The 24,790-nt window shown below is 38.9% G+C and overlaps 1 protein-coding gene and 1 non-coding gene across 17 annotated transcripts in view; one reads left to right on the forward strand and one right to left on the reverse strand.

Moving 5' to 3' along the window:
- Positions 1-24,790, forward strand: part of NEK10 (NIMA related kinase 10) — a 230,833-nt gene that overhangs the window by 118,299 nt on the left and 87,744 nt on the right. For all 16 annotated transcript variants that reach the window (XM_040480008.1, XM_040480012.1, XM_040480014.1 and 13 more), the window contains 2 exons: positions 16,556-16,685; positions 17,229-17,299. In XM_040480008.1, the coding sequence (XP_040335942.1) occupies positions 16,556-16,685; positions 17,229-17,299 (201 nt within the window). The remainder of the gene's footprint in view (positions 1-16,555; positions 16,686-17,228; positions 17,300-24,790) is intronic.
- On the reverse strand, positions 11,187-11,293 carry LOC121034252 (U6 spliceosomal RNA). The gene has a single exon (XR_005792335.1). It is a non-coding gene; the product is annotated as a U6 spliceosomal RNA (small nuclear RNA).

Here is a 24,790-nt window from a genome sequence, read left to right on the forward strand (position 1 = left end):
GATTTATGGATTCCCCAGTTCCTTCTCTTAATGCTGCCTGATTTCATTCCAGCATGGTTGGAGAACATACTTTGTATAACTTCAGTCATTTTAAGTGTATTGATTTTATTAGTTTTTATATGTATCATTCTCATTGTCTTTACTTCCTAAATCATATTTTTTAATGTTTATTTATTATTGAGAGACAGAGAGACAGAGCATGAGCAGGGGAGGGGCAGAGAGAGGAGGAGACACAGAATCTGAAGCAGGCTCCAGGCTCCAAGCGGCCAGCACAGAGCCTGACGTGGGGCCCGAACTCACAAACCGAGAGATCATGACCTGAGCTGAAGTTGGACGCTCAACCGACTGAGCCACCCAGGCGCCCCATTCCTAAATCATTTTTAAAATTTGATCTCTTTCACGTATAAGTAACTTATAATTTTTTTTTTATATCTCAGTGTTTTGGGGCTTTTTCTTTGAAGATTATTTTTTTATTTGATTTTATTATGTCATAGAATATACCTTACATAGTTACAGTTTTTCAGAATAAGTTAAGAAATTCTTTATACCTTAATGATTCAGATAATCATTCACCCCCAAATTGGTGGATTGATACAATAGTTATTTGCTCAAATTCTGCAATTTGGCCAGGTCTTTTTGAAGGTAGCCAAGTGAGCAGCTCAACTAGGGTGGGAAAAATCTCTTCCAATGATGGTTGGTACTGGTCATTTGCTAGGAACTTACCTGGGCTATTGGCTGAGTCCTTGGTTTACTTCCATGTGTTCTCTTTACATGGCTAGATCAGGCTTCATCTCCTATATTATGGTGGTTGAGAGCTGAGAGGGAGTGTCTCAAGAGTTAGAGTTACAAAATAAAGCCTCCATATACAAGCATTCACCCAGCATCTGTTAGCATAACACTTGCTAATATCTCATTGGTTAAAGCCAGTCACATGGCCAAGCCCAGAAATATTGTATGAAAGGAGTACACAAGGGCATGCTTATGAGTAAAAGTATTTTGTTGACAAGTTACCAAGAGAATGGTCAGTCTGTTACACATGACATGTAGTTAAGTTTATGCAAGCTTTATATATTCTTTGAAGAACATGTGTTTTATTTTTAGGCCACAGAGCTCAATAGATGTTTATCCAACTATATTTATTGACAAATTATTCAGATCTTATATATCCTAATTTAGGTCAATGATAAATTGGTGTGTAAAAATCTCCTACTGCTATTGTGTGTTTTGTTTGTTCTTTAATTGAGTGGATGTCTTCCTCAGTTCAGGCTTATAACAGAATGCCATGGACTGGGTGGTTTATAAGCAACAGAAGTTTATTTCTCGCACTTGTAGAGGCTACAAAATCCAAGATCAAGGTACTGGCAGATTTGGTGTCTGGTGAGGCTTGCTTCCTGGTTCACCGAGGGCTGTCTTCTCACTGTGTCCAATGTATGTTGAAGGGGCAAGAGAGCTTTCTGGGGTTTCTTTTAAAAGGACACTAGTCTCATTCAATCCCCTTCATGCGAGCTCTGCATTCATGATCTAACCGTCTCCCAAAGGCCCCCCTCGTAATACCATCCCATTGGGGATTAGTATCTCAACGTATAAATTTTAGGGGAGCACACATCATTCCATAATAGTGGTCTTTATATTTCTAAAACATTCTATTTTGTTTATGTTTATGCATTTTACTGTAAATATGTTATGGTTCATAAATCTGTATTTTCAATTGTACCTTTCATCCGTGACAAGTGGCTGTCATTGAACTAAATACTTTTTTATTTGCTCATCCCAAGTGTTTCCTCTGTTTCATATTAGTATTGTAAATTATCATTTTTGTTGTGGCCCTCAGTCACATTTATTATTTCTTGCTGTTGTATTGAATTTGTAATGACTCCGTGTGGAATTCTTTGTGTTTTCATTGACTATCAAGAACCCTCCTTTTGTGTATGACCTGTTTCTTTTCTTAGACAATGAACCCATTGGTATGCTTGTTAGTTTATAGTTTTCATACATTTGAAAAAAGAAAGAAATTGAGTTATCAATTTAAAACCACTGAATCTTCCAGTGTTGGTACAATAAATTAAGGTGACAATCTCTAAATGTGGTAAACAAAGCAAAGTACAATCCTTATTTCACTTTTTCTGTTTCTCCCTTTCTCCAATTTAAACTGCTAACATTTGAAGAAAAGGGCGGAGTAGAAATTACTTGAGTGACTATGGTATCCCTGTGCCTTATTTTTAAAATATGTTGCATCTGGCAATCTTTTAACATACTTGACAGGTCATTTTCCTGTTGTATTGGGAAATAAACAAAGCACAAAGAAGATAGCTAATTTTCCACAGTCCCATGGTGTCAAGATGTCATTCCATTCAGCCACACCAGGTTCATTGCAAAATTGATTTATTTTCTCCATAAAGAGCTGGCATCCCATGGACCACACAGATAACAGTTAATTCCTAAATGGAACACAATAAATTTGGTACTGAATGAAGGGCTTTATTTCTTTCTGTTTTGAAAGCCTGCAGCTATTGTATTTAAAAGAGAGAAGAAAGGATTATTTTTATAAACTTTCAGATTGTTAAAATTAATTTCCGTGGTTTTGGAAGTTGGGAATGTGGAGATTTTAAAGGTTAATGCTTCTAATTAAAGTATGAAGCTGCTTACCTTGCATTTCACTGACTTGAAAAAGAAACGTTTAGGTAGACCATTTAGCTCCTTGCTTACAGGAGGGAAACTAGCAATTCAGTGCAGATAAAACGGTGGTAAAAATTGACCCTCATTCTTGAACTTTTACACAGAAATCTTAGAGTCATACAGTGGACGATTGCTTTTATTTTAAACTTTAATTTTAGTCAGGTTAATAGAGACAATAATCAATTATGGCAGACCAGAATGTCAGCAAAACCAAGTATTAAGGAAAATAATTTCTTTTGTCATGTCAGGGTTACAGTCAGCCAGGAACAATTGTAAAAAGTGGCTTCATTCTTTCTCCCTTGCCCTTTAAAATCTCTTTCTTCTTTACTCCTCTTCTCCTTTTGGGGTTCACATCATTCCATATTAGTGGTCTCTATATTTCTAAAACATTCTATTTTGTTTATGTTTATGCATTTTATTGCAAATATGCTATGGTTCATGAATCTTTATTTTCAGTTGTACCTTTCATCAGTGACAAGTGGCTGTCATTGAACTAAATACTTTTTTATTTGCTCATCCCAAGTGTTTCCTTTGTTTCATATTAGTATTGTCAATGATCATTTTTGTTGTGGCTCTCGGTCACATTTATTATTTCTTGTTCTTGCATTGAATACGTAATGACTCTGTTTGGAATTCTTTGTCATCGTCAACCAGTCTGTCAATACTCTGGCCATTGATTGCCTGTGTTTTAATCTTTTCTCGCTAATTTCTCCTCATCAATTTCCTGGGAACATCTACAGTGTTTAACATAAAAGAAGAGATCACTTATTGTGAGATGCAGACATCGGCCTCAGGGAAGATACCGTGGGTGGAGGCTTTTCTGTACTCCCCAAATCACACTGAATCTGGTTTTACTGATAGCTTTCTTTGTTGGGGTTTAGCAAATGATTTACTTACCAGGAGCAGGGAGACAGAGTGAAATCCGTGGTGAGAAGGCTGCCAGAGGCCTTGGCAAAAGTTTTTCATATATTCAGAGTTATAGAGCTTCTGTTTTAGAGGTGAAAGAAGAATACTTTTCTTTTCTTCCTCAGCCACATCAGATTATGGATTTAGGATCTATTTGCCCAGCACTTTGTGAGGAAATACAGTGAGGATTCAGTCCTAAGACATCTACAATGAAAAAGAATGAATGAGTCCTTACAAATGACTTGAAATATGTGCTAGTTGCCTTTTGGAATAAAAAACCTTTGTTTTGTTTAAAAATCTTAAGCAAAAAACAGGCTTTACTTGTGTAGCAAAAGTAATGTATCATCAAAAACTGTTTATTTGCTCACAGATTTGCTTTTGAGTAGCAAGTGATCTAATTTTGAATGTAATGTTGATTCTATCCTCAGAATTTAGGTCATACTGAAAAATAAATTTTAGTTTTGTTACAACACTGTATAAATATATATGTCATCAAGATGTTTTTAAACTTTAATTGACGGACACAGCATTTTAAACTAAGAATAGATCTCACAAATCTCCCTTTCTTACAGAGATGAGAAAATCGAGACCTTCCAAAGGTCAAATAGGTGCTTGATGCCACAGAACAATTAAATGCTAATTAACTCATGAAATCTACTTTTACTCTAAATAACGAATCTAGTTTCTCCATAGCACTTAGTATGTTTTTATTTATTTACTTATAGGTTAGTTAGTTGCCTCCCTTGGTATAACAGAAACTCCCGTGAGGCCAGGGATTTTTTGGTGTGTTTCATGCTGTGTCTCAACATCTACAGTAGTTCCTGGCACAGAGTAGGTGTTCCATTCATATTTATTTAGTAGATGCAAGTGTGATTAGGGAAGAGTATGGGCTGTGGTGCTGCTATGATTTAGTGTCAGGCCATCTGTGTTTGCTGACTTGGTAAGAGAAGATTTCATGAGATAGGGAGAACTTGATCTGTATGTGAAAGGGTGACATTGCTTGGTGGTGAAGGGAGTGAACACCCTAGGTAAGTGTTGCCATGAATGAGGAGCAAAGATCTGGAGGGAGGTTGGCATAGGTGAGACCATGTGAGAGTAGGCAGCCACTAGTGTTTCGAGCTCACGCATACTTTTTTGAGATCGACCTGGTCGAAAACATAGCCTGACAGCACGGTCAGCACTACCAATCTTTTTCACCGAGTGTGGTGAAAGTCCTTGGCCAATCTTTGACTTCAATAGGTCAAAGGTCAAATACTTGTTTTGTGTAGTTGTCCAGTCAGACATCTGTCTTCAGGATTCAGAAATATGATGGTCCCATCTTCACTACCATGTCCTTTGGTATGCCTGTTGTTTTCTAAGCCACTTATTATAATAATCCTCATGAAAGGTGCCAGATTTCTCTATATAAATAATAATGACAGTGATGATGATGATGATGATGGTGGTGGTGGTGGTGGTGGTGGTGGTGGTGGCACTTTGCATTTGTATAGCACATAGAATTTTTCATGACACTTGCACATATATTATCTCATGGACAGATCCTAAAGAATTAATTGCAGTGTCATATAAAATGATCTGAAATCAATTGTGCCACCTGGGCAATGTCCACTGATCCTAGTGGGCAGATGAAAATTGAATCTAACTTAACTTTTCATTTTCCAGTTAACACAACACATCAATTAAAGCAGATTGATGTCCACACTGATATTCATAGGTCCTATTTTGCATAAGACAGCATCAATCTATTCTTTTTACTATCATGAGTTTTATCCATATTACATATAAATGCTTTCCCAGTTTAAAGAAGTACTGCATTAATCAGTGAAATGATGGGTCAGTTTTAGTTTTAAAAGTCATCTCCTACTCGTTAATGGAAAATATATTGATAATTCTTCCAGTGAGTGTCTTGGCACTCTAGTTTAGAAGATGTTACTGAAGGTCTGAATCATACATCTCCCTGAATGCAATCCACAGGAGGCAGGTGAGCCAATATGAAGGTTTGGCATCTAGAAACTGGTCATGGCCTACCTTGACCTTGGAACTAATGAGGCTACTATGGATGAATCATAGTCCAGTGTATTTATTATTTAACTAAATCACTTACAGATAAGATACGCTCATTGTTGTAAAAATTGGGCCTGGATTTAACATTTCAGATATTTATATGTGTTTTGTACTTTAAGATGCTGCTTATATTTAAAAGAACTTTTTAATCATCAATTTCACTGGTGTTAAAACCATTAATACATGTGTCTATGCAACATGAGAGAAATGTGATGCCTTTTGAGAAATGTCCCCAATACCCCATAAAAGTACACTGCTTTCATTATTTTTATAAAGCAAGTGAAGAAAACCATACTTAGTATGTAAATAGCTTTTTGTTTGCCTTTCTATAAGAAGGACTACTTGAACACTAACAAAGGAGAGTACACAAGTAACACTGCAACTAGGGTTGCCAGATAAAACACAGGATTGCCAAATAAAATGTGAGTTTCAGATAAACAAAGAGTTTTTCAGTTTGTGTCTCAAATATTGTATTTTTAGTGTAAATAAATCCCCAAATACTGCACGTTTTAGTAAACCAAATTCCACTGAGTATCCTGGAGTTTTATTGGTTACATCTGCCAGTCCTAGATGCAACTAGGGGCCAGCACGCCCCAAAATTTATGATTGAAGTGTGGCCAGTTTTCTTCAGGCATAGTATGTTTTTCTGTGGTTCTTGACCTGTCGTCTAATTCTCTTTTCTCTCTGTAAGAAGTTTGTATTTAAAACAATCTTGGAACTGTTCTGTGTAACTACCTGCTTACTGGCAGCAGTCTTCTATGAGCTGAGAACATTTCCATGATACCAGGGTACATAACCTCAACAGATAAAACTTTAAGAGACTGTTAACATCCAGAATGGTATTACCCATTGGCTCTCCTCAACTGTGGGGCTCATAGGCATGAATTAATATATTTTATATTCCAAATTGATCAGTTTCTTCTCCCACACCTGATCCACTTGTATCTATGTTAATGATACTGATTCCTACCCCATCATCCAGGCCAGACACTTGGGAGCCTGGAAATGAGGGGTCTTCCCTTCCCTTATGCTTCTTCTCACATCCAGTTAGTTCTGAGGAATCTCTCTTCCTATTTCCTTAACTCCCACATTAGTGGCAGCTCACCCCGCTCTCTGCCTCTCCTCCAGCTCACTTCTTTCACCCTTCCGTGGTGGGGAACGCACTGGATGGACCAGAATGCACTTTCACGTCTGTGCTCTAGTGAAACTGGACCATATTCTATCTATGCCTGTAGGTGCTTAATAAGTAGGGTCTCACAGAAAAAAATTCAGAACACGGATGGATCCTGCAACTGCATTCACCATTCTGCCTAGAGTCCTTTTTGCTAAACTCTGCTCATCTCACTGAATATCTGAGTATCACTTTGCTCACTCTCTCCAGAAAATGTGCCTAGCCACTTATTCCCTCTGGCTTCTCCCAGCTGCCCTCATCTCTATTAATTTTCATTGACTCCCGTCCCACCATAGTGATTGTTTTTTGAGCTATTTCTCAGAAATATTATACCTACCTCCCGAAACCATAAACATGTGCCCCAACATGTGCACAACACACGCGCGCGCACACACACACACACACACAGATATGCACTTACTTGTGTGACTGCATGCACTTTATCCATCCTATTACTGCTATATTGAATCATTCTAAGATAGAGCATGATTTGCTTTTCAGTCTCAACAAACTATAATTACTGGGCTATACAGTTAATTATGTCACTTCAGGTCAGATTTTTATCCTCATGAATTCATATGGACTTTTGTCTCCTGGATTGAGCAAATAGTGGATCTTGGGTTCCCAGATAGATAGTTTGTATTTTTTTTTAATTTTTTTTTAACGTTTATTTATCTTTGAGACAGAGAGAGACAGAGCATGAATGGGGGAGGGTCAGAGAGAGGGAGACACAGAATCTGAAACAGGCTCCAGGGTCTGAGCTGTCAGCACAGAGCCCGACGCGGGGCTCGAACTCACAGACCGCGAGATCATGACCTGAGCCGAAGTCAGCTGCTTAACCAACTGAGCCACCCAGGCGCCCCAGTTTGTATTCTTTTAAAATGTATATTTTTGTTTCTTTTTCATTAACATTGACAAATTCTCTTTTTCCTTTTTCTTTCCGGTAGTCTAGGGAGATGAAAGTTTGATAGCCAGAACCTGAGAATGTACTTTTTTAATAGACTCAGAATTAATACATTGCAGTGTGATACAAAAATCCTTTTTCTATCCTTACCCGCTGAAGCAAATAATATTGGGCAAATTATTTCAATAAAAGAAACCTATCTCTAAAAATTTAGCCTTAACTGTGTCCCAAACTTCTCAACATTCTTTTATTAGTAATTTCTAACATTTGCTAGGCAAAATTTTCTTTTATGATGTCTCCCAACACCACTTCTAAGATGCTACATCATTATATTGCTGATGAGATACTTTCTCAATGATAGTTTTTCGATTTCTCTAAAAATTCTAATTTCTTCTCCAATTTCATATACCCTTCAACAAATGAATCTGCTTCAGCTCTAGTATTTCTTTCTGCTCATTAGTGCTGTATATAAGATTGTTCTTATGAACTCACAGCTGTCACATAAGTTTATCTTCTGGGGCAAGAACTAGCATTTGGAAGGTTAAGTTTATCTGTGGGTCACTAGTATGATAATGGTGGGTACACCAAGAATTGGGGATAAATCTGAAAAGGCAGATGCTGTGGAAACATTGGCTCTTGAGATCGGAAAGGTCCAATGGGATGCAGAGTAGTCAGCCCTGAGTCTCTCAGATTAAGGGAAAGCTCCCATGCACATACATGCACACACACACACACATCTTTAAAAGCCAAAGGATTGTTTGAAGTATAAATGAAAGTAGAGGCAGAAGTAGAAAAATGAAGAGAAATGTTTGCCTCAGGAGGTAATAGCAGGGCAAAGATAGTCACAGGTCCCACCAGGCATTATGAAGAAAACAGGCCCTAGGGTTTAAGATGGCTCCCTGAAGGGACTCTTAAAAACTGAGAACTTAAAAAACTGAGGGCTGATGGGGGGTGGGAGGGAGGGGAGGGTGGGTGATGGGTACTGAGGAGGGCATCTGTTGGGATGAGCACTGGGTGTTGTATGGAAACCAATTTGACAATAAATTTCATATATTTAAAAAAAAAAAAAAAAAAAAGATGGCTCCCTGGAGGTGACTATTTCCCTGACAGCAGCATCTGCAGAGATGTCTTGGCCCTTTTGCTATACCTCAGAAATAGCCCTTGGAATTCAAAAAAGCATGAGGGCTGTTGACCTAGGATGGGTGGGTTCTCAGCTCTGATTTGTAAACTAGGCAAATCATTCAGAGTTCAGTGCTTTAACCCTAAGAATCAGTGGTTTGTGACAGAGACACTACAAGCCCCCTGTGTGTGCCTGAGGGGCATGTGGATGGTGAGTAGATCTGGGAGTTGTTCCCATATGGTTTCAATGGAAGCCTTGGGTGTGAAAGAAATTATCCAAAAAGAGAGTGAAGAATGAGAGCAAAACAGCATTTAAAACGTGGGTGAAAGAAAGAAGTGCCATTATATGGGAACTGCGAGGCAGGAAGGGACTACCCTTTCTAATATTGCAACCTGCCTCCCCACATCCATTCCTAACTTCCTTTATTCTAATCTAAGTTTTCTATTTCCTATAGCATTTAGCACCTACTAAAATAGTATATAATTTACTTTTTAATCATTGTGTTGTGCTGTGTTTTTTATCTTCCCTGCCTCTTCTTACTGGAAGGTAAGCTTCATGAGGGCAAGTATTCCAAGCAGTTAATGTATTCCAAGCAGGTAGAACAGTCCTGGTACTTTGGAGGTACTTTGTAACTATTTATTGAATAAATGAAAAAAATATATATCTCAACAAGTAAGTTTCAGTCAGTAGTGTCAGAAACTGCAAGGAAGTCACCTAAAACAAGTGAGGCAATTAGTAACCCATTGGGGTTCTAGGGAGAAGTTGTATCAATGGCAAGATAGGAATAAATGCTGGACCACCGTTGGGTTGAATGATGGATGGTGTTGAAGCAGTGAAGAGGGCCAGCAGGAATTACTCTTTCAAAAAACTGCTTGGAAATGAGGAAAACGGTGGTACTTACAGGAGGACTTGGGATCAAGGAAGGATTTTACATGTTTTGTTGTTGCTGTTTTTAATGGGTTAGACTCACAGGGCAATGGCAGAATGTGATCTGGTCCTAACAAATGGTGAAGGGATCAGCTTTCCATTATGGGAAGGTCTCTTTAGTGGCTGTGGAGAGCATGGCCTGGAGCAGGAGACACTAGGGTCAAGGACACAACTGGGCCGTGGCTTTCAGGGATACTAACTGGGAATGCTGTTCTCCCTGATCATGCCCTGGGTCTCTTCTCCACTGGCTTTCATTGACCATCATTCCTTCCCCTCTGCCCTGTTCTTCCACTTCAACCCCATGGAATGCCTTCTGAGATTAGCAGTCTCCTCTTAATCTCTTCTCTTCACTTCCTGGCTTTAGGTGAAAACTAGTTGTTTCCTGAAGGTCCTGTGATGATGTTTGGGGTTGGGCCTTTGTGAAGTGATTAGGTTTAGATGAGGTCGGGAAGATGGGATCGATCCTTTTATAAGAAACACTAGGGGGGGCACCTGGGTGGCTCAGTTAGTTAAGCAACTGACTTTGGCTCAGGTCATGATCTCACCATCAATGAGTTCGAGCCCCTCCTCAGGCTTTGTGTTGACAGCTCAGAGCCTGAAGCCTGCTTCAGATTCTGTGTCTCCTTCTCTCTCTGTTCCTCCCCTGCTTACACTCTCTTTCTCACAAAAATAAATAAACATTAAAAAAAATTTTTTTTTTTAAGAAACACTGGAGATCAATCACCCCTCCGTGCCATCTTCCCCTCCCCCAACCCCACCCAGCCATGGGAGGATACAGCAGGAAGGTGGCCATCTGCAGGCCAGGAAGAAGGCCCTTATTGGGAAACAGGACTGGCTAGTACCTTGATCTTAGACTTCCCAGCTTTCTGAATTGTGAGAAATAAATTCCTGTTTATTCCTGCTTAGACATCCCATCTTTGGCGTTTTGTTATGGCATCTCAAACTGGATAACACACTCTTTTATTTATTTTGCTGTTCAATTAAAAAAATACAAAATCTGGTGCTAAGAGTGCTCATTGCTACTGGGGCATTGTCATTTCCAAGCATTTTCAGCTGATAGAGTGAGGAGATACATGTGTATACTAACCTGTGTACATTCATATATCTTTATCTATTTCTGTATGCAATCACCTGTATCCATAATAGGCTAAACACAAGTTCATGGTGTTGTCTCTACCTCTGTTTTATTGCCTTGTGATCGAGTACACCTCCCTTTTTCCTTGCTTATCAGTAGACTCCCTCCAACAGTGAGAAGTCTGGCTTTCACCATCTGCTAATTCCAGACTGCATGAGTAGCAGTGTCAGAATTGTCACTCTTTACTCCTATAGGACATTACTCTGTTGACTAGAGAATAGTCCTAATGTATAATCCCAATGAACAGTCCTAATGACAGTTTTCCCTGTCATCTCACTGCTTCCAAAATATGGAATGTTTCACAGATTCGCATGATGTCCTTGTGGAGATGCTGGGCTAATCTTCACTGTATCATTCTAATTTTCACATACGTGCTGACAAAGTAAGTGCCAATGATCCAACTTAAGAAAGACGACTATATGACTACTGCAGGAAAAAGGAATATACTTATTTATACATAAAACCTTTTAACATCTGTTATCTAACTTCATTGACTTTGGTCCATTTAAAGGAAAAAGTCTCCCCTCCAAACTTATATGAATTATCATATTACTGAATTACTTAAGAGTTATAAAAATATTCATATTTTAAAATGTTTTAAAAGACATCTAGGTCCAATACTCTCCTTGTTTAGCTCATTTAGTAAATAAGAATCCTTGGCGGGGCGCCTGGGTGGCTCAGTCGGTTGGGTGTCTGACCTCAGCTCAGGTCATGATCTCACACTCCGCGAGTTAGAGCCCCGCATCGGGCTCTGTGCTGACAGCTCGGAGCCTGGATTCCGTGTCTCCCTTTCTGTCTGCCCCTCCCCTGCTCATGCTCTGTATCTCTCTGTCTCAAAAATAAATAAAAACATTAAAAAAATTAAAAAATAGAAATAGAAATAAATCCTTGGCAATTAGCAACTTAATTGTTCATATATCAGGGAAGGACTAGTAGTGGAATTTTAAAATCTGAACAAAAAGTTTATGTTTTTAAAAAATTAAGCATCCTCTCAACCTCATCTATCTTCTACATCATTTTTACTATCAATTTGTGAATTTATGACTTATTAAAACAGAGGTAGTGGTTAGTGTCCAGCCCCATCTGAAAGGCTACTCAGTCTATATGAGTTATGTTTACTTATTTATTAGAATATTTATAATAAATGCACATTGTTCCTTGCCATCCACCTAACTCTTTACTATCCCTGACTTCACTTAAAATTTTTTTCCAGCACTATTGAGGTATTAACAAGTAAAAATTGTATATATTTAAGGTATACCATGTGATGTTTCAATATATTTACACATTGTGAAATAATTACCACAATCAGGTTAATTAACATATTCATCACCTCACATAGTTACCTCTTTGTGTGTGTGACGAGAATACTTGTGATCTACTCTTTTAGCAAATTTCAAGTATATAGTACATTATGATTAACTGTAGTCACCATGTTGTACATGGTAAAAGTAAATACATTTTTATTGCCATATAACTGACCATGGCTGTGATTTTAACACACATAATTGTAAATATTTTAATCTTTGTCAGAAGAGCCCCTATGTTTGTTTAATATTGTCTAAGTTATGTTTTCTTTGATCATTAAAAGATTTTAGATGATTGGATCATCTAGGAATGACCATTTTTTACATGCAGCATAATCTTTTTGTTCGGAAAAATGAAAACCTATTTTCATTCAAATCAAATCAAATTTCAATCAAATTGTGTGTGTATACTATTTAACTTTTTTCTCTTAAAGGAAGCATTGCTAGCTATAAATCTCTGTATTTTTCTAAATGTAGTTGGGCTCACCTTAAACAGAGAAATTGGAAATCATTACAAGACAGCAAATTATTTTACAATGGGTTTCAAATAATAATCACCAAAAAACTTATATGATATTGGTAAGATGTGATTGAATCAATGACTTTAGCCATATTTCCAAAAGGCTGGGTTCTTTTGAAGGTGAAAAACACATAAGTAGGTTTTCTCATAGAACCTGCATTAGTTTTCTTTTTTTTTAATTTTTTTTTTCAACGTTTTTATTTATTTTTGGGACAGAGAGAGACAGAGCATGAACGGGGGAGGGGCAGAGAGAGAGGGAGACACAGAATCGGAAACAGGCTCCAGGCTCCGAGCCATCAGCCCAGAGCCTGACGCGGGGCTCGAACTCCCGGACCGCGAGATCGTGACCTGGCTGAAGTCGGACGCTTAACCGACTGCGCCACCCAGGCGCCCCATTTTTCTAAGTCTGCCATAACAAAATACCACAGACTGGGCGGCTTAAATTTCGTTTTCTCACAGTTCTGAAGGCTGAGAGTCCAGGATCAAAGTTTAGTTGGCCAGTTTAGTTTCCTTTGAGGCCTGTCTCCTCTGGCTTGCAGATGCCCGGAGTCCACCCTCTTGTTGCCTCTTCACATGGTGGTTGTTCTGTCTGTGTGCACTCATGGGGAGAAGGACACCAATCAGACTGGAGTAGGGCCCATCCTAGAGGCATCGTCTTAACTTGATCATCTCATACAGAATTTATTGTAAAATATGGTCACATTCCGAGGTAGTGGGATTGGGACTTCGACGTACGAATCTTGGGGGACACAATTGAGACCATAACAACATTTTGTTGTGGCTTCTCAAAATCAGACTCTGCGTTCTATTTGTCGTTGCTTTTGGTTGTAATTAGGAAACTCTTACCTCAGAGGATATTTGAAGTTTATCCCAGCAGCAAAGTGATATGAGAGTTGGCAGGTGTATTGCTTGTCTTTCATTTCCCTTTCTTAATTCTTTTCTGGAAAAGGAATTCTCGGTCTTTTTTCAAGGGCTCACGCACAGCATTGATTCAAGGGCTCATGCACAGCTTTGAGAATCTGATGAGATCTATTATAACAGTTAACTTCAACAAACTGCCTCAAAACTTGGTGGCCTAATGCAATAAACGTTTTAAAAGCACCAATACACTGGTGCATTGGGCAAATTGGGCTGGTCTCACTGAGGACTGCTGATTAGAGTATTGGCTGGGCTCAGTATGTGTGGTCACCTGGTTTCCAGTGGCTTCACGCACAGGTTTGTTGGTAGGCTGGCTGTGGGTAGTGGGTGGAGGTAATTGGGCCACGCGTTACCATCATCCAGCAGGCAAACCTGGGCTCAGTCACCTGGTTGTGGTCATAGGATTCTCCAGGGCAGGAAGGGAGAGAAAGCCCCAAAGAGTATTTTCTAAGCCTCTCCTTATACCACTTTTGCTTGTATCTTCTTGGCCAAAGCAAGTCACATCAAGTGCAGTTTTAAAGGGTAGAGAAATAGACCCCACGCCCTGCTGGGAGCTGCAAAGCCAGAGTGCAAAGGGGAGTGCCTGTTGGAATGAGCAGGGTTTGTGGTCTCCAGTGAGAAGGAGGAGATGGAATGATGAGAACAATAAACTGAGTAAATTCTGTTCCTACAAGTGTTTTCCCCCAGGTTGAGTGATTGTTTTTGTGAGAACAAATGAAGGCTATTTTCCAAAGAAGTACAGATGCTGGCTGTTGAGAGTGAACGCATAGCGGGAACAGGAAATGGAAAAGGGGTCTAAGGGGAAGTGGGCAGAACACTCATAGCATCTGCTTCATGAGCGTTTGGAAATAGGAAACAAATCCTCTGACTTCTCAGTATATTAAAACGTGAGAAATTTTCCTGTGGGAGGCCAAGGACATTTTTTTTTCTCTGGAGGACATTATTTCTTGTTAAGACATTTTCTTTTAAATGTGAACAGTTGACAGGTGACAACAGGAGACACTTATTATACAGTTAGAACCAGCAGAGTCCTAAAAATTTCATTCCCATTTCCCCCACTTCCATGCTATTGAGCTCAAAGACACCAAATATGAAAATGCCCAACTGAGAGACCTAGAAATCATACCTTCCTCTGCAAGCACATAACATAAATCTAAAACTAGGAATTCTTCTTCATAATCTCGCAAAAATAGCAACTCCTTGGATATTCTTTTTTTTTTATTTTTTTTAACGTTTATTTATTATTTTTGAGACAGAGAGAGACAGAGCATGAATGAGTGACGGTCAGAGAGAGATGGAGACACAGAATCTGAAACAGGCTCCAGGCTCTGAGCTGTCAGTACAGGGCCCGACACAGGGCTTGAACTCACGCACCGCGAGATCATGACCTGAGCTGAAGTCAGACGTTTAACTGACCGAGCCACCCATGCGCCCCTCCTTGGATATTCTTAATAGTCAACATTGATTTATATCTACTCTGGTTGTTCTAATATCAATTTATCAGTTTCTTTATACCTTAATCCACCATCAAATCTAACCCTTAATCTCTGTTTATGTAGAGGGCTGAGCACAGTCCTAAATACATACAGAAGTGAATTGCTAAAGTACTTAATTTAGGATGTGTGGGTATTAAGTGCTTTAAACCCTTTCCTGAGTTTCACTCTACAAATATGATAGAGGAGACTTCTATTACTCCAAAATATCCAGGAGAATTGCACTCCCCTCCACTTAAAAAAATGTCAAAACCATAAACTCTCACACCTTAAATTCATTTAAAGGCTGACAGCATCCATGTCCAGATTGGAAATGTGATTTCAGAAGAGATGAACAGGTTGGATGTTGTCATTTTCTGCAACATATTTAAATATGGTCTTCCTCCTACTTTATAGGCTAGAGTTGAAGAGCAATGGGAGGGGCTGTATCAGTCAGTTATCCCATACTAATGCTGTATGACAAATCACAAATATTTCAGTGGCATTCAACAATAAGCATTTATTGGGGCGCCTGAGTGGCTCAGTTGGTTGAGCGTCTGACTTCAGCTCAGGTCATGATCTCACAGTTTGTGGGTTCGAGCCCCACATTGGGGCTCTGTGCTGACAGCTCAGAGCCTGGAGTCTGCTTTGGATTCTGTGTCTCCCTCTCTCTATGCCCCTTCCCACTTGCGCTCTGTCTGTGTGTGTGTCTCTCTCTCTCAAAAATAAATAAACATGAAAAAAATTTAAAAAAACAATAAGCATTTATTGTTAGACTCATAGGTCTGGGTCTTCTGGGCAAGCTCTCCTTCCTTCAGGCTGTAGGTTTATGCAGTGTCTGGGGCAGATCTCCTCCGTGTATTTTATGCTGGACCCAGGCTGGTGGGACAACAGCCACTGGGATATGTTCTTCTCTTGGTAATGGACAGAAGCTCCTCAAAGGACAAATGAAAGCACTCAATATTTGCTAAGACAAAGGCTCTGGTCTGGTTCACTGTCATTTCCATATTCCACTGGCCACACCAACACAAAACAAAACCAAAGGCAGAGGTGGGTAATGACCACTTCCCAAGAGACCGTCGTAAGGGTGAGATGTGCAAAATCTCCAGAATAGGAAAGATCCGGAGCCAACAATTCCTTCTACCACAGAGAGGTGATTGTTTCTGGAAATAACTTCCTTAGGCACTTAATAGGCAATATTTATATGGTTCATTGATATTTAGTGCTTAAAATGGAATTGCTTGATGGTGCTTCTTGATTCATCTGAGTCTGGGAGAATTCAAAGATAGTTTTCAATATATTTATTTGAATTAGTGATAAAGAGTTTCCATTTTTTCCCCTCATATCTCCAACTATTGCTTGAAAATTGGACTTCTTTCTGTGCTGATTTCTTCTGCCTTTTACAGTATCTATTAACAACCTTATTTTAATTCAGCCCTGAGGTACTGAAGAGCGAGCCGTATGGGGAGAAGGCTGATGTCTGGGCGGCAGGCTGCATCCTTTATCAGATGGCAACTCTGAATCCTCCCTTCTACAGCACCAACATGCTCTCCCTGGCTACAAAAGTAAGCAGTGTTGGGAGACAGAAGGGTCTTGTGTTGCTAAAAATGCCATTTCTTTTCTCCCTAAATAGATCATTTGTGGTTTTTATGAAAATGTCAATTAAAAGCAGGCACATTGTTTTATTAACCACGTGATCTAGTTCATTATTTCTCCCCTTTCTTCTAAATATACATCATGTGCTATGGCACATTTCCCCCTATAATTGTCTTCATTTATCATAGAAAATTATACAAATAAATCTATCAAATTACTTTTGGTCTTTTATTTTTAATTGTGGTTTGGTTTGCCTACAATTGGCGTATTATATTATCCTACACATCATTTATTATGAATCTGAGGCTAACTTTAACTCAGCTTGAAGAATACAATCTGTGCTCGAGAACTGTTTACTTGATGTTAATTTTTTATTTGTTGGGATGTTTTTGTTTCTGATTAAAATGTGTGCATGGTCATAATGCTTATTGAGCAGCTTTCATGTTGTGGCCAAGTAGTGTAGATACTCGTGGCCTCTTTATGTCCATCACACTAGTCTGTCTGTTTTGCAGATAGTGCAGGCGGTATATGAACCAGTGCCAGAAGGCACCTACTCTGAGAAAGTGACAGATACCATCAGCAGGTAATTATCCTCACAACTCTGAACCGATAGGGATCGTCAAGAAAGACCTCGCATCTCTCCGAATTTACTGTGTCCATATTCATGAAGAAGAAGGGCTGCCACATAATCCAAACCCAGAAAAATATTTGTGTATCATCAGTAATGGTGACCATTTGGAAGCCACTGAAGTGTCCAAGAGGAGGTAGTGTCTGCACTTGCAATATTATGCAGCCATCAGAATGATTATTCAGAGGGCTTTGTATCAGGCCGTAAAACAAATACGGTAAGAAGCTAAGTAAAGCAAACAGGATGTAAAGCTGTTTGTAACTCTGAGAAAAACTGTAAATATATGCACAGATGTGAGAAAAGGCTAGACAAGGACATAGGAAACTGGCAAAGGCCATGCAAAATGATAAAATTGCAAGCACTTTTTCATTTCTATTTTTAAATTGGTAATGTTATGTTGTATAATAATTCTTCAAAGAAAGTCAGAAAGAAGCGCTCCGTCCGGCAGTATAGTAGGATTTTAATGAAAGTCCTTTCCCGTTGCATTCACAAAGTTCTGACCTCACAGGGCTTGTCCCCGCTGACCTGTCACCCTTCCGTCCCACTTTCCCTCTGCTCCCTTGGTGCTCCCTTCCTCCCTGCAGCCACAGGGAGCTCCCTGTGAGTCCTGGCATGCGACTGCCTCTGGACCTTTGTCCTCCCTCTTGCCTTTTCCTGGACTTCTCTTCCCTCTGGTAAGTGCATGGCATAGGCCCCATTTCATTCATGTCTCTGATGTTATTTGCCATCATCAGGGAGCCTGCCTGATCTCCCCACAGCCTCTCTGCTTTCTGGCCCTCTTGCCTGCTTTACAAAGCTCATGGCACCCATCCCTTGACATGTTAGACAGGTCCATGCAGACTTGTTTCCTTATTGTCTGTCTTGTCCCCACCAGAAGGGAAACTCTCCAGGAGCAGGGTCTTCTCCAGTCTCATTCATAGCTCTTTAGAGCCCAGAGCAGTGCCTGGTACAAGACAGACCCTTAACAAATACTGGTTCTATGAATAAATGACTTGTTTTCTGGCTGTTATTTATATATGAATGTATGCTCCTAAGTTGGCTCAAGACTACTTATCTGCCCCATCAAGCTCAGTCAAATCCTCATTATTATTATAGAAATCCCAGACTCCCCCAAGATAGAATATCTGTCCATTCTCCTGCCCAGTTGCCTTTAAACTTGGTTCTGTACCTGCCCCAGCACCTAGCACCACCTCTGATGGAATGTAAGAGATGTATTCCCTTCACTTTCTCCTCTGAGCCTGTCGTTCACATTAATAGGTAATCTCACAGTTTGTAGGATTACATATTGAAACTTTCCTTGTTCAGCACAGTGCTGTCCTACAGTTAAGGGGCCCAGGCCCAGCTGGGGCTGAGTTTCACTAACTGTAGACTCTGAACAAACATTGGACCGTCTTTCTGCATCTCTGTTCCCTCATCCAGTTAAAATGGGGGCTGTAATAATACCAAACTCATCAGGCTGGTGTGATAATTATACAAAGTAACTATGAAAATCACTTAGCATAGAGCTTGGCAAATGGTAAATCTTAAGCAATATTGGCAATTATCATTGTTAATATTATGGGAAATGAGCTGAAACCCCTTTCGGAATAATCTGAATTCTGCATATATTAGATCATGCCCTGTTGCTAATGAATCCAGACAAATGTATTTAAATTGCTCGTCTCCACAATTTGATCCTATTATCTGCTATTTGTTTTCTGGAAAGTGCCTTAAAAATTCAAGAAGTCTCCGGAGATGTGAAGACAAGAATACCAGATTTAGTCATTTAATTTCTCCTTTTCATAGGTATTTGAGTGCCATAAAGACCAGGGGAGGGGTGGTGCAGAGAAAATGTACAGAGACATTATTCTGAGTTTGTGGCACCGGGCAAACGGGACCATAATTTGCTTCTGACAGGCTCCCTGGCTACTGGTATCCATGTATCTTGGGGCTAACAGGTTAGTGGAGGAGTCAGATACCAATATTACATGTAAAGTTTAAGAACATCAATAGATTCTGGAATCAGCTGGATTTTATTGATTGATTGATCGATCGATCTATCTTTTAATGTTTATTTATTTTTGAGAGAGAAAGAGAGACGGAGCAGGGGAAGGGCAGAGAGTGAGGGAGACACAGAATCTGAAGCAGGCTCCAGGGTCCGAGCTGTTAGCACAGAGCCTGACGCGGGGCTCGAACTCACGAACTGTGAGATCATGACCTGAGCCGAAGTTGGCTGCTTACCCAACTGAGCCACCCAGGTGCCCCTGGAATCAGCTGGATTTTAATCCCTACTCTTCCATTCAACCCCTTTTCTCATCTGTGATGTACAGGTAGCAATAGTAACTACTCATGGGCTGGTTCCAAAGCCTAAATAGGATAACGCTTCTAGTGCTTTTCGCACAGTGCCAGCATCAAGTGAACCGTCAGTAAAATTAGGTATTGTTATTAATAATATTAGTGTTACTATTTATGGGATTAAGTATCTAAAATAAGTTCTGATAAATTTGATGAAGAATGGTAAAGGAAGCAATGAGAGAGTCCAGAAGGACTTGGCCTAGTCTAGCGACTTGGGGGAAGTTTCTATTTAGAAAGAACATGTAATCCGAGACCTAAACAACCACTAATTCTCAAATAGTAAACAGAGTAGAGAAAACATTTCATAGACCATAGAGCTTATTAGTTTGAGGAACTAAAAGAAATTGGAGATGTAGCAGGTCAAGTAAGGAAGAGAATAGCCAAAGAATGCTGAGGGCCTGGGGAGGCTGACGGGGGCCAGATCAACTAGGCCACGTTGAGGACTTTGAATTTTTATCTCAAGTACTGAGGAGAAAATTTAAGATCATTTATAGGCTGGCATATAGTGAAAATTTCTTCTATAGCAAAGATCATGCTGGCTGCTCCGTGGGGAATAGACAGGAAGGATTGGGGGAGGGAAGGGAAGCGGATCTAGCTATCTCCCGAGAGATGATGGTGGATCTGACTGAAATAGTGGTGGTGTTGATGGAGAGAAGTGGGGGGAGTTGGAGGTTGGGTCAACAAGTTTGGGATACAAGCATGAAAATGGAATGGCACCAAAAATGTGAAAACAACTGAGTTTATTCTCTGGACTTCAGAAAAGTGGAGCCACAACCATGGAGTGGAGTTCCAAGGAGGCCCAGGTCAGCTCACCGTTAGAAGTATGTGCCGGGGGCATCCGGGTGGCTCAGCCAGTTAAGTGTCTGACTCTTGGTTTCAGGTCATCATCTCATGGATCATGGGATCGAGTCTTGCGTTGGGCTTTGCACTGATGGTGTTGGAACCTGCTGGGGATTCTCTCTCTCCCTGTCTCTCTATGTCTCCCTTTCTCATGCTCTCTTGTGCGCGCTCTCTCTCTCTCTCTCTCTCTCTCTCTCTCTCAAAATAAATAAATAAACTTAAAAAAAAAAAAAAAGAAGTATGTGTCAGGATTAGAGATGCCCATAGTGAGGCAGGCTGCTGGGTGGGGAGTGAGTTCCCTGTCACCAGAATGTTTAAGAGGATGAATGATCACTATCAGGGGACTCGGGATGAAATGTTCATAAGGACACTTTTAATTCAAAACACTGAGATGCTATAATAAGTAAGAACTGATGATTTAGTTTTAATTTGGTAACTGATCATACATTAAGATGTGTGCATTCTGTAGCAGATGTGGTCTTCATTTAAGTTATTCGAGACTCGTCTGGGTTCACATCACAAAGTTTTATCTTTACAAAATTTGACATACATAAAACCAAATTCAGCCATGAATTTTATGCAATTACATATTTAATTTGCTTTGGATTTTTAGTCTTTAAAAATTAAGTTCCAAAAGAATAAGGAAGCAAATTCAATTTTCTATTTTTTTAGTTTCCTATTTTCGTTAGGAAATTGATGGAAGGAATATATAAAGGTAAAAGTTGGTCTTAATAATAATTTATGACTCAGCAAATTAGGCTCAGAGCTGATCAACAACAACATGATAGAGCCTTTGAAATATAAGATAGCCATTAATGGGAAACTTTGCTGGACTCATTCTTAATTTCATACTTGATGATGTTTCCAATTACATTATCCTTCTTCTGCTTTCCCATCTCATTTTCACTGTCTATACCCGGTCTCAAGTAGAGTTCATGCAGTAGTGTTTCTAATGTGTAGAATCTTTCCTTTTTCCTGTCCGTTCACATGGCATACAAGCACGTTCTGTCACTGGAACTTGTCTTTCCTAGTAGGCTTTTACATTGGGAGGATAACTTAGCAACCCTGAAGAGTTTGGGCAGAAAATAAATCCATTCTGTTGCTCTGCCCAGTACCAACATTACTATTTTTACCTTCCAGTACACTGTTAAGAGAGTACTGTCTGTTTACTTTTTTAAAAAGAAGAACATTTCCTTTTATGCACAAAATATTTCAATTGCCTTACATTTCTCTCTCTGTGCCTGGTTGCATAAGCTGTCTGGTGCTTTGTTTCAGAGCCGGTCATGATGACTAACAAAATTAATGCTTTCAGCTAGTTTTAAGGACAAAGGGATCTTTACATTACCCCCCCCCACTCTGGTTTTTTTTTCTTTCCCCCCCACCCCAAAGTAAATATGACATGTTGCATTTTGTAAATTTATGGTGTACAATGTCTCCATAATGATGTATTGTATATATTTGATACATTGTAATATGATTGCTGTTGAAGAAATATTTATCATATCATATAGTTACAGTACAGTATTATTATCTATATTCATTATTCGGTGCATTAGGTCTCTATGCTTATTTACTACTCATCGCGAGTTTGTACACTTAGCTACCATCATTCTTATAGCCTCTACATCTCGTGTCCTGATAACCACCATTTATTTTTTTTTTTTTTTTTTTTTTGTAGCTTTGATTTTTCTAGATTCCATATAAGTGATATCATACAGTACTTGTCTTTCTCTGAGTCATCTCACTTAGTATAATGTGCTCAAGTTCCATCTCTACTGCCAAATATGGGAAGATATCTTCCTTTTTCATGGCTGAATAATGTCCCATTGTACATATACACCCAACTCTTTTATTCATTCATATGATGTTGGGCATTTGGGTTGTTTCCATATCTTGGTTCTTGTGAATAAATATGGGAGTGCAGATACCTTGTTGAAATCCTATTTTCAGTGCCTTTGGGTGTACTCCCAGAAGTGGAGTTGCTGGATCGTATGGTAGATCCATTTTTTATTTTTTTTGAGGAAACTCCATAAGGTTTTTTGTAGTGGTTGGAGGAATTTACATTCTCACCAACAGTGTTAGTGTTCCCTTCTCACCAAATCCGCACGAGCACCTTTTATCTCTTGTCTTCTTGATGATAACCATTCTAACAGTTGTAAGGTGATAGATCATCATGGTTTTTCTTTGCGTCTTCTTGGTGATTAGTGACGTTGAGCATCTTTTCATGTGCCTATTGGCTATTTTGATGTCCTCTTTGGAAAAATATCTGTTTAGTTCTGCCCAATTTAATCAGGTTATTTGTTTTATTGTTATTAAATTGTGTTTTGTTCTTGATGTAGATCTGATATGTGGCTTGTAAAAATTTTCTCTGCTTCTGTAGACTGCTGTTTCATTTTGTTAATTAAGGAGCAGAAGCTGGGAAGAAGCTTTTGAGTTTGACGTAGTCCCATTTGTCATTTCTTTTGTTGTTTTTACTTTTGGCATCATGTTAAAAAAAAAATCATTGCCAAGACCAATATCAAGGAGCTTCTTCCTTTCCTTCTAAGAGTCTTATGGTATCGGGTCTTATGTTTAAGTCTCTGATTTTGAGTTAATGTTTGTGAGTGATGTGAGATAGGGGGGCAACTTCTTTGTTCTGTATATATTTCTTCACTTTTCCCAGAATCATTTGTTGAAGAGACTATCTTTCCTCCAGTGTGTGTTCTTGGCTCTGTTGTCAAATATTAGTTGAATATATATTCTGGAATTTAAATTTGGGGCTCTCTATACTCTTCCATTGGTCTATGGGTCTATTTTTATGCCAGGATGATAATGTTTTTATTAGTAGGGTTTTGTAGTATAGTTTAAAATCAAGATGTGTGTTATCTCCAGTTTTATTCTTTTTTCTCAGGATTGCTTTGGCTAATCAGGGCCTTTTGTGGTTCCACACAAATTTCAGGATTGTTCCTTCTATTTCTGTGAAGAATGCCTTTGGTATTTTTATGGGAACTGTACTGAGTCTGTAGATGGCTTTTGGTGGTATGGCCATTTTAACGATATTTACTCTTTTGATACATGAACACAAAATGTCTGTCCATCTATTTGTGTCTTCTTCAATTTCTTTCAGCAAAGTCTTGTAGTTTTGTTGTATAGATCTTTCACTTCCTTGGTTAAATTTATTCCTAAGTATTTTGTTATTTTTGATGCTATTGCAATTTGGATAGTTTTCTTTATTTCTTTTTCTAATGCTTTATCATTAGTATAAAAGAATCCCCACTGGTTTCTGTAAGTTCGTTTTATAACCTGCCCCTTTCCTGAAATCACTGATTAATTTCAACAGTTTTTTTCGATTGACTCTTTGGTATTTTCTATATGTAAGATGATATCATTTGTAAACAGAGAAAATCTTACTTCTTTCTTCCTGATTTGGGTGTTGTTTGTTTCTTTGCCTTGCCTCATTGCTCTAGTTAGGATTTTTCCAATACTATCCCGAATAGAATGATGAGAGTGGGCAACCTTGCCTTGCTTGCGATCTCAGAGGAAACACTTTCAAGTTTTCTCCAATGAGTATAATGTTACCTGTGGGTTTGTTGTATGTGGACTTTTTAATGTTGAGATATATTCCTTCTATACCCAATCTGCTGAGGATTTTTACCATAAAAGAATGTTATATTTTGACAAATGCTTTTTCTGTGTGTATTGAGATTAAGTAATTTTTTATCTTTCATTTTACCGATGTGACGAATTACATTTATTGATTTGTATGTGTTGAACTTTCCTTGTATCCCAGGGATAAATCCCTCTTCGCCATGGTGTTTTCTCCTTTTAGTGTATTCTTGAGTTTTGTTTGTTAATATTTTGTTGAGAATCTTTGCACCTGTATTCATCGGGGATATTTTTCTATAGTTTTCTCTTCTTGTGGTGTCTTTATCATCTGGTTTGGTATCAAGGTAATGCTGGTTTCTGGATGATCTATCCATTGCTGATAGTGTGGTCTGCTATTATTGCATTGTCTATTTCTCCTTTAAGATCTGATAGTGTTTGCTTACTATATTTTGATGCGAAGATCTTGGGAGAATGTATATTTATTATTGTTATATCTTCTTGGTGTATTGACCCCTTTGTCATTATATAATGACCTTCTTTGTCTCTTGTTATATTTTTTGGCTTAAAGCCTACTATGTCTGATATAAGTATGGTTATATCTGTTTTCCTTTAGTTACCATTTGCTTAGAGTATCAATTTCTACCCCTTCGCTTTGAATCTATGTTTGTCTTTGGAGCTGAGATGAGT

The sequence above is a fragment of the Herpailurus yagouaroundi genome, unplaced genomic scaffold (genome assembly GCF_014898765.1).
Source record: "Herpailurus yagouaroundi ecotype Mexico unplaced genomic scaffold, PumYag 159, whole genome shotgun sequence".
Classification (NCBI taxonomy): Eukaryota; Metazoa; Chordata; class Mammalia; order Carnivora; family Felidae; genus Herpailurus; species Herpailurus yagouaroundi.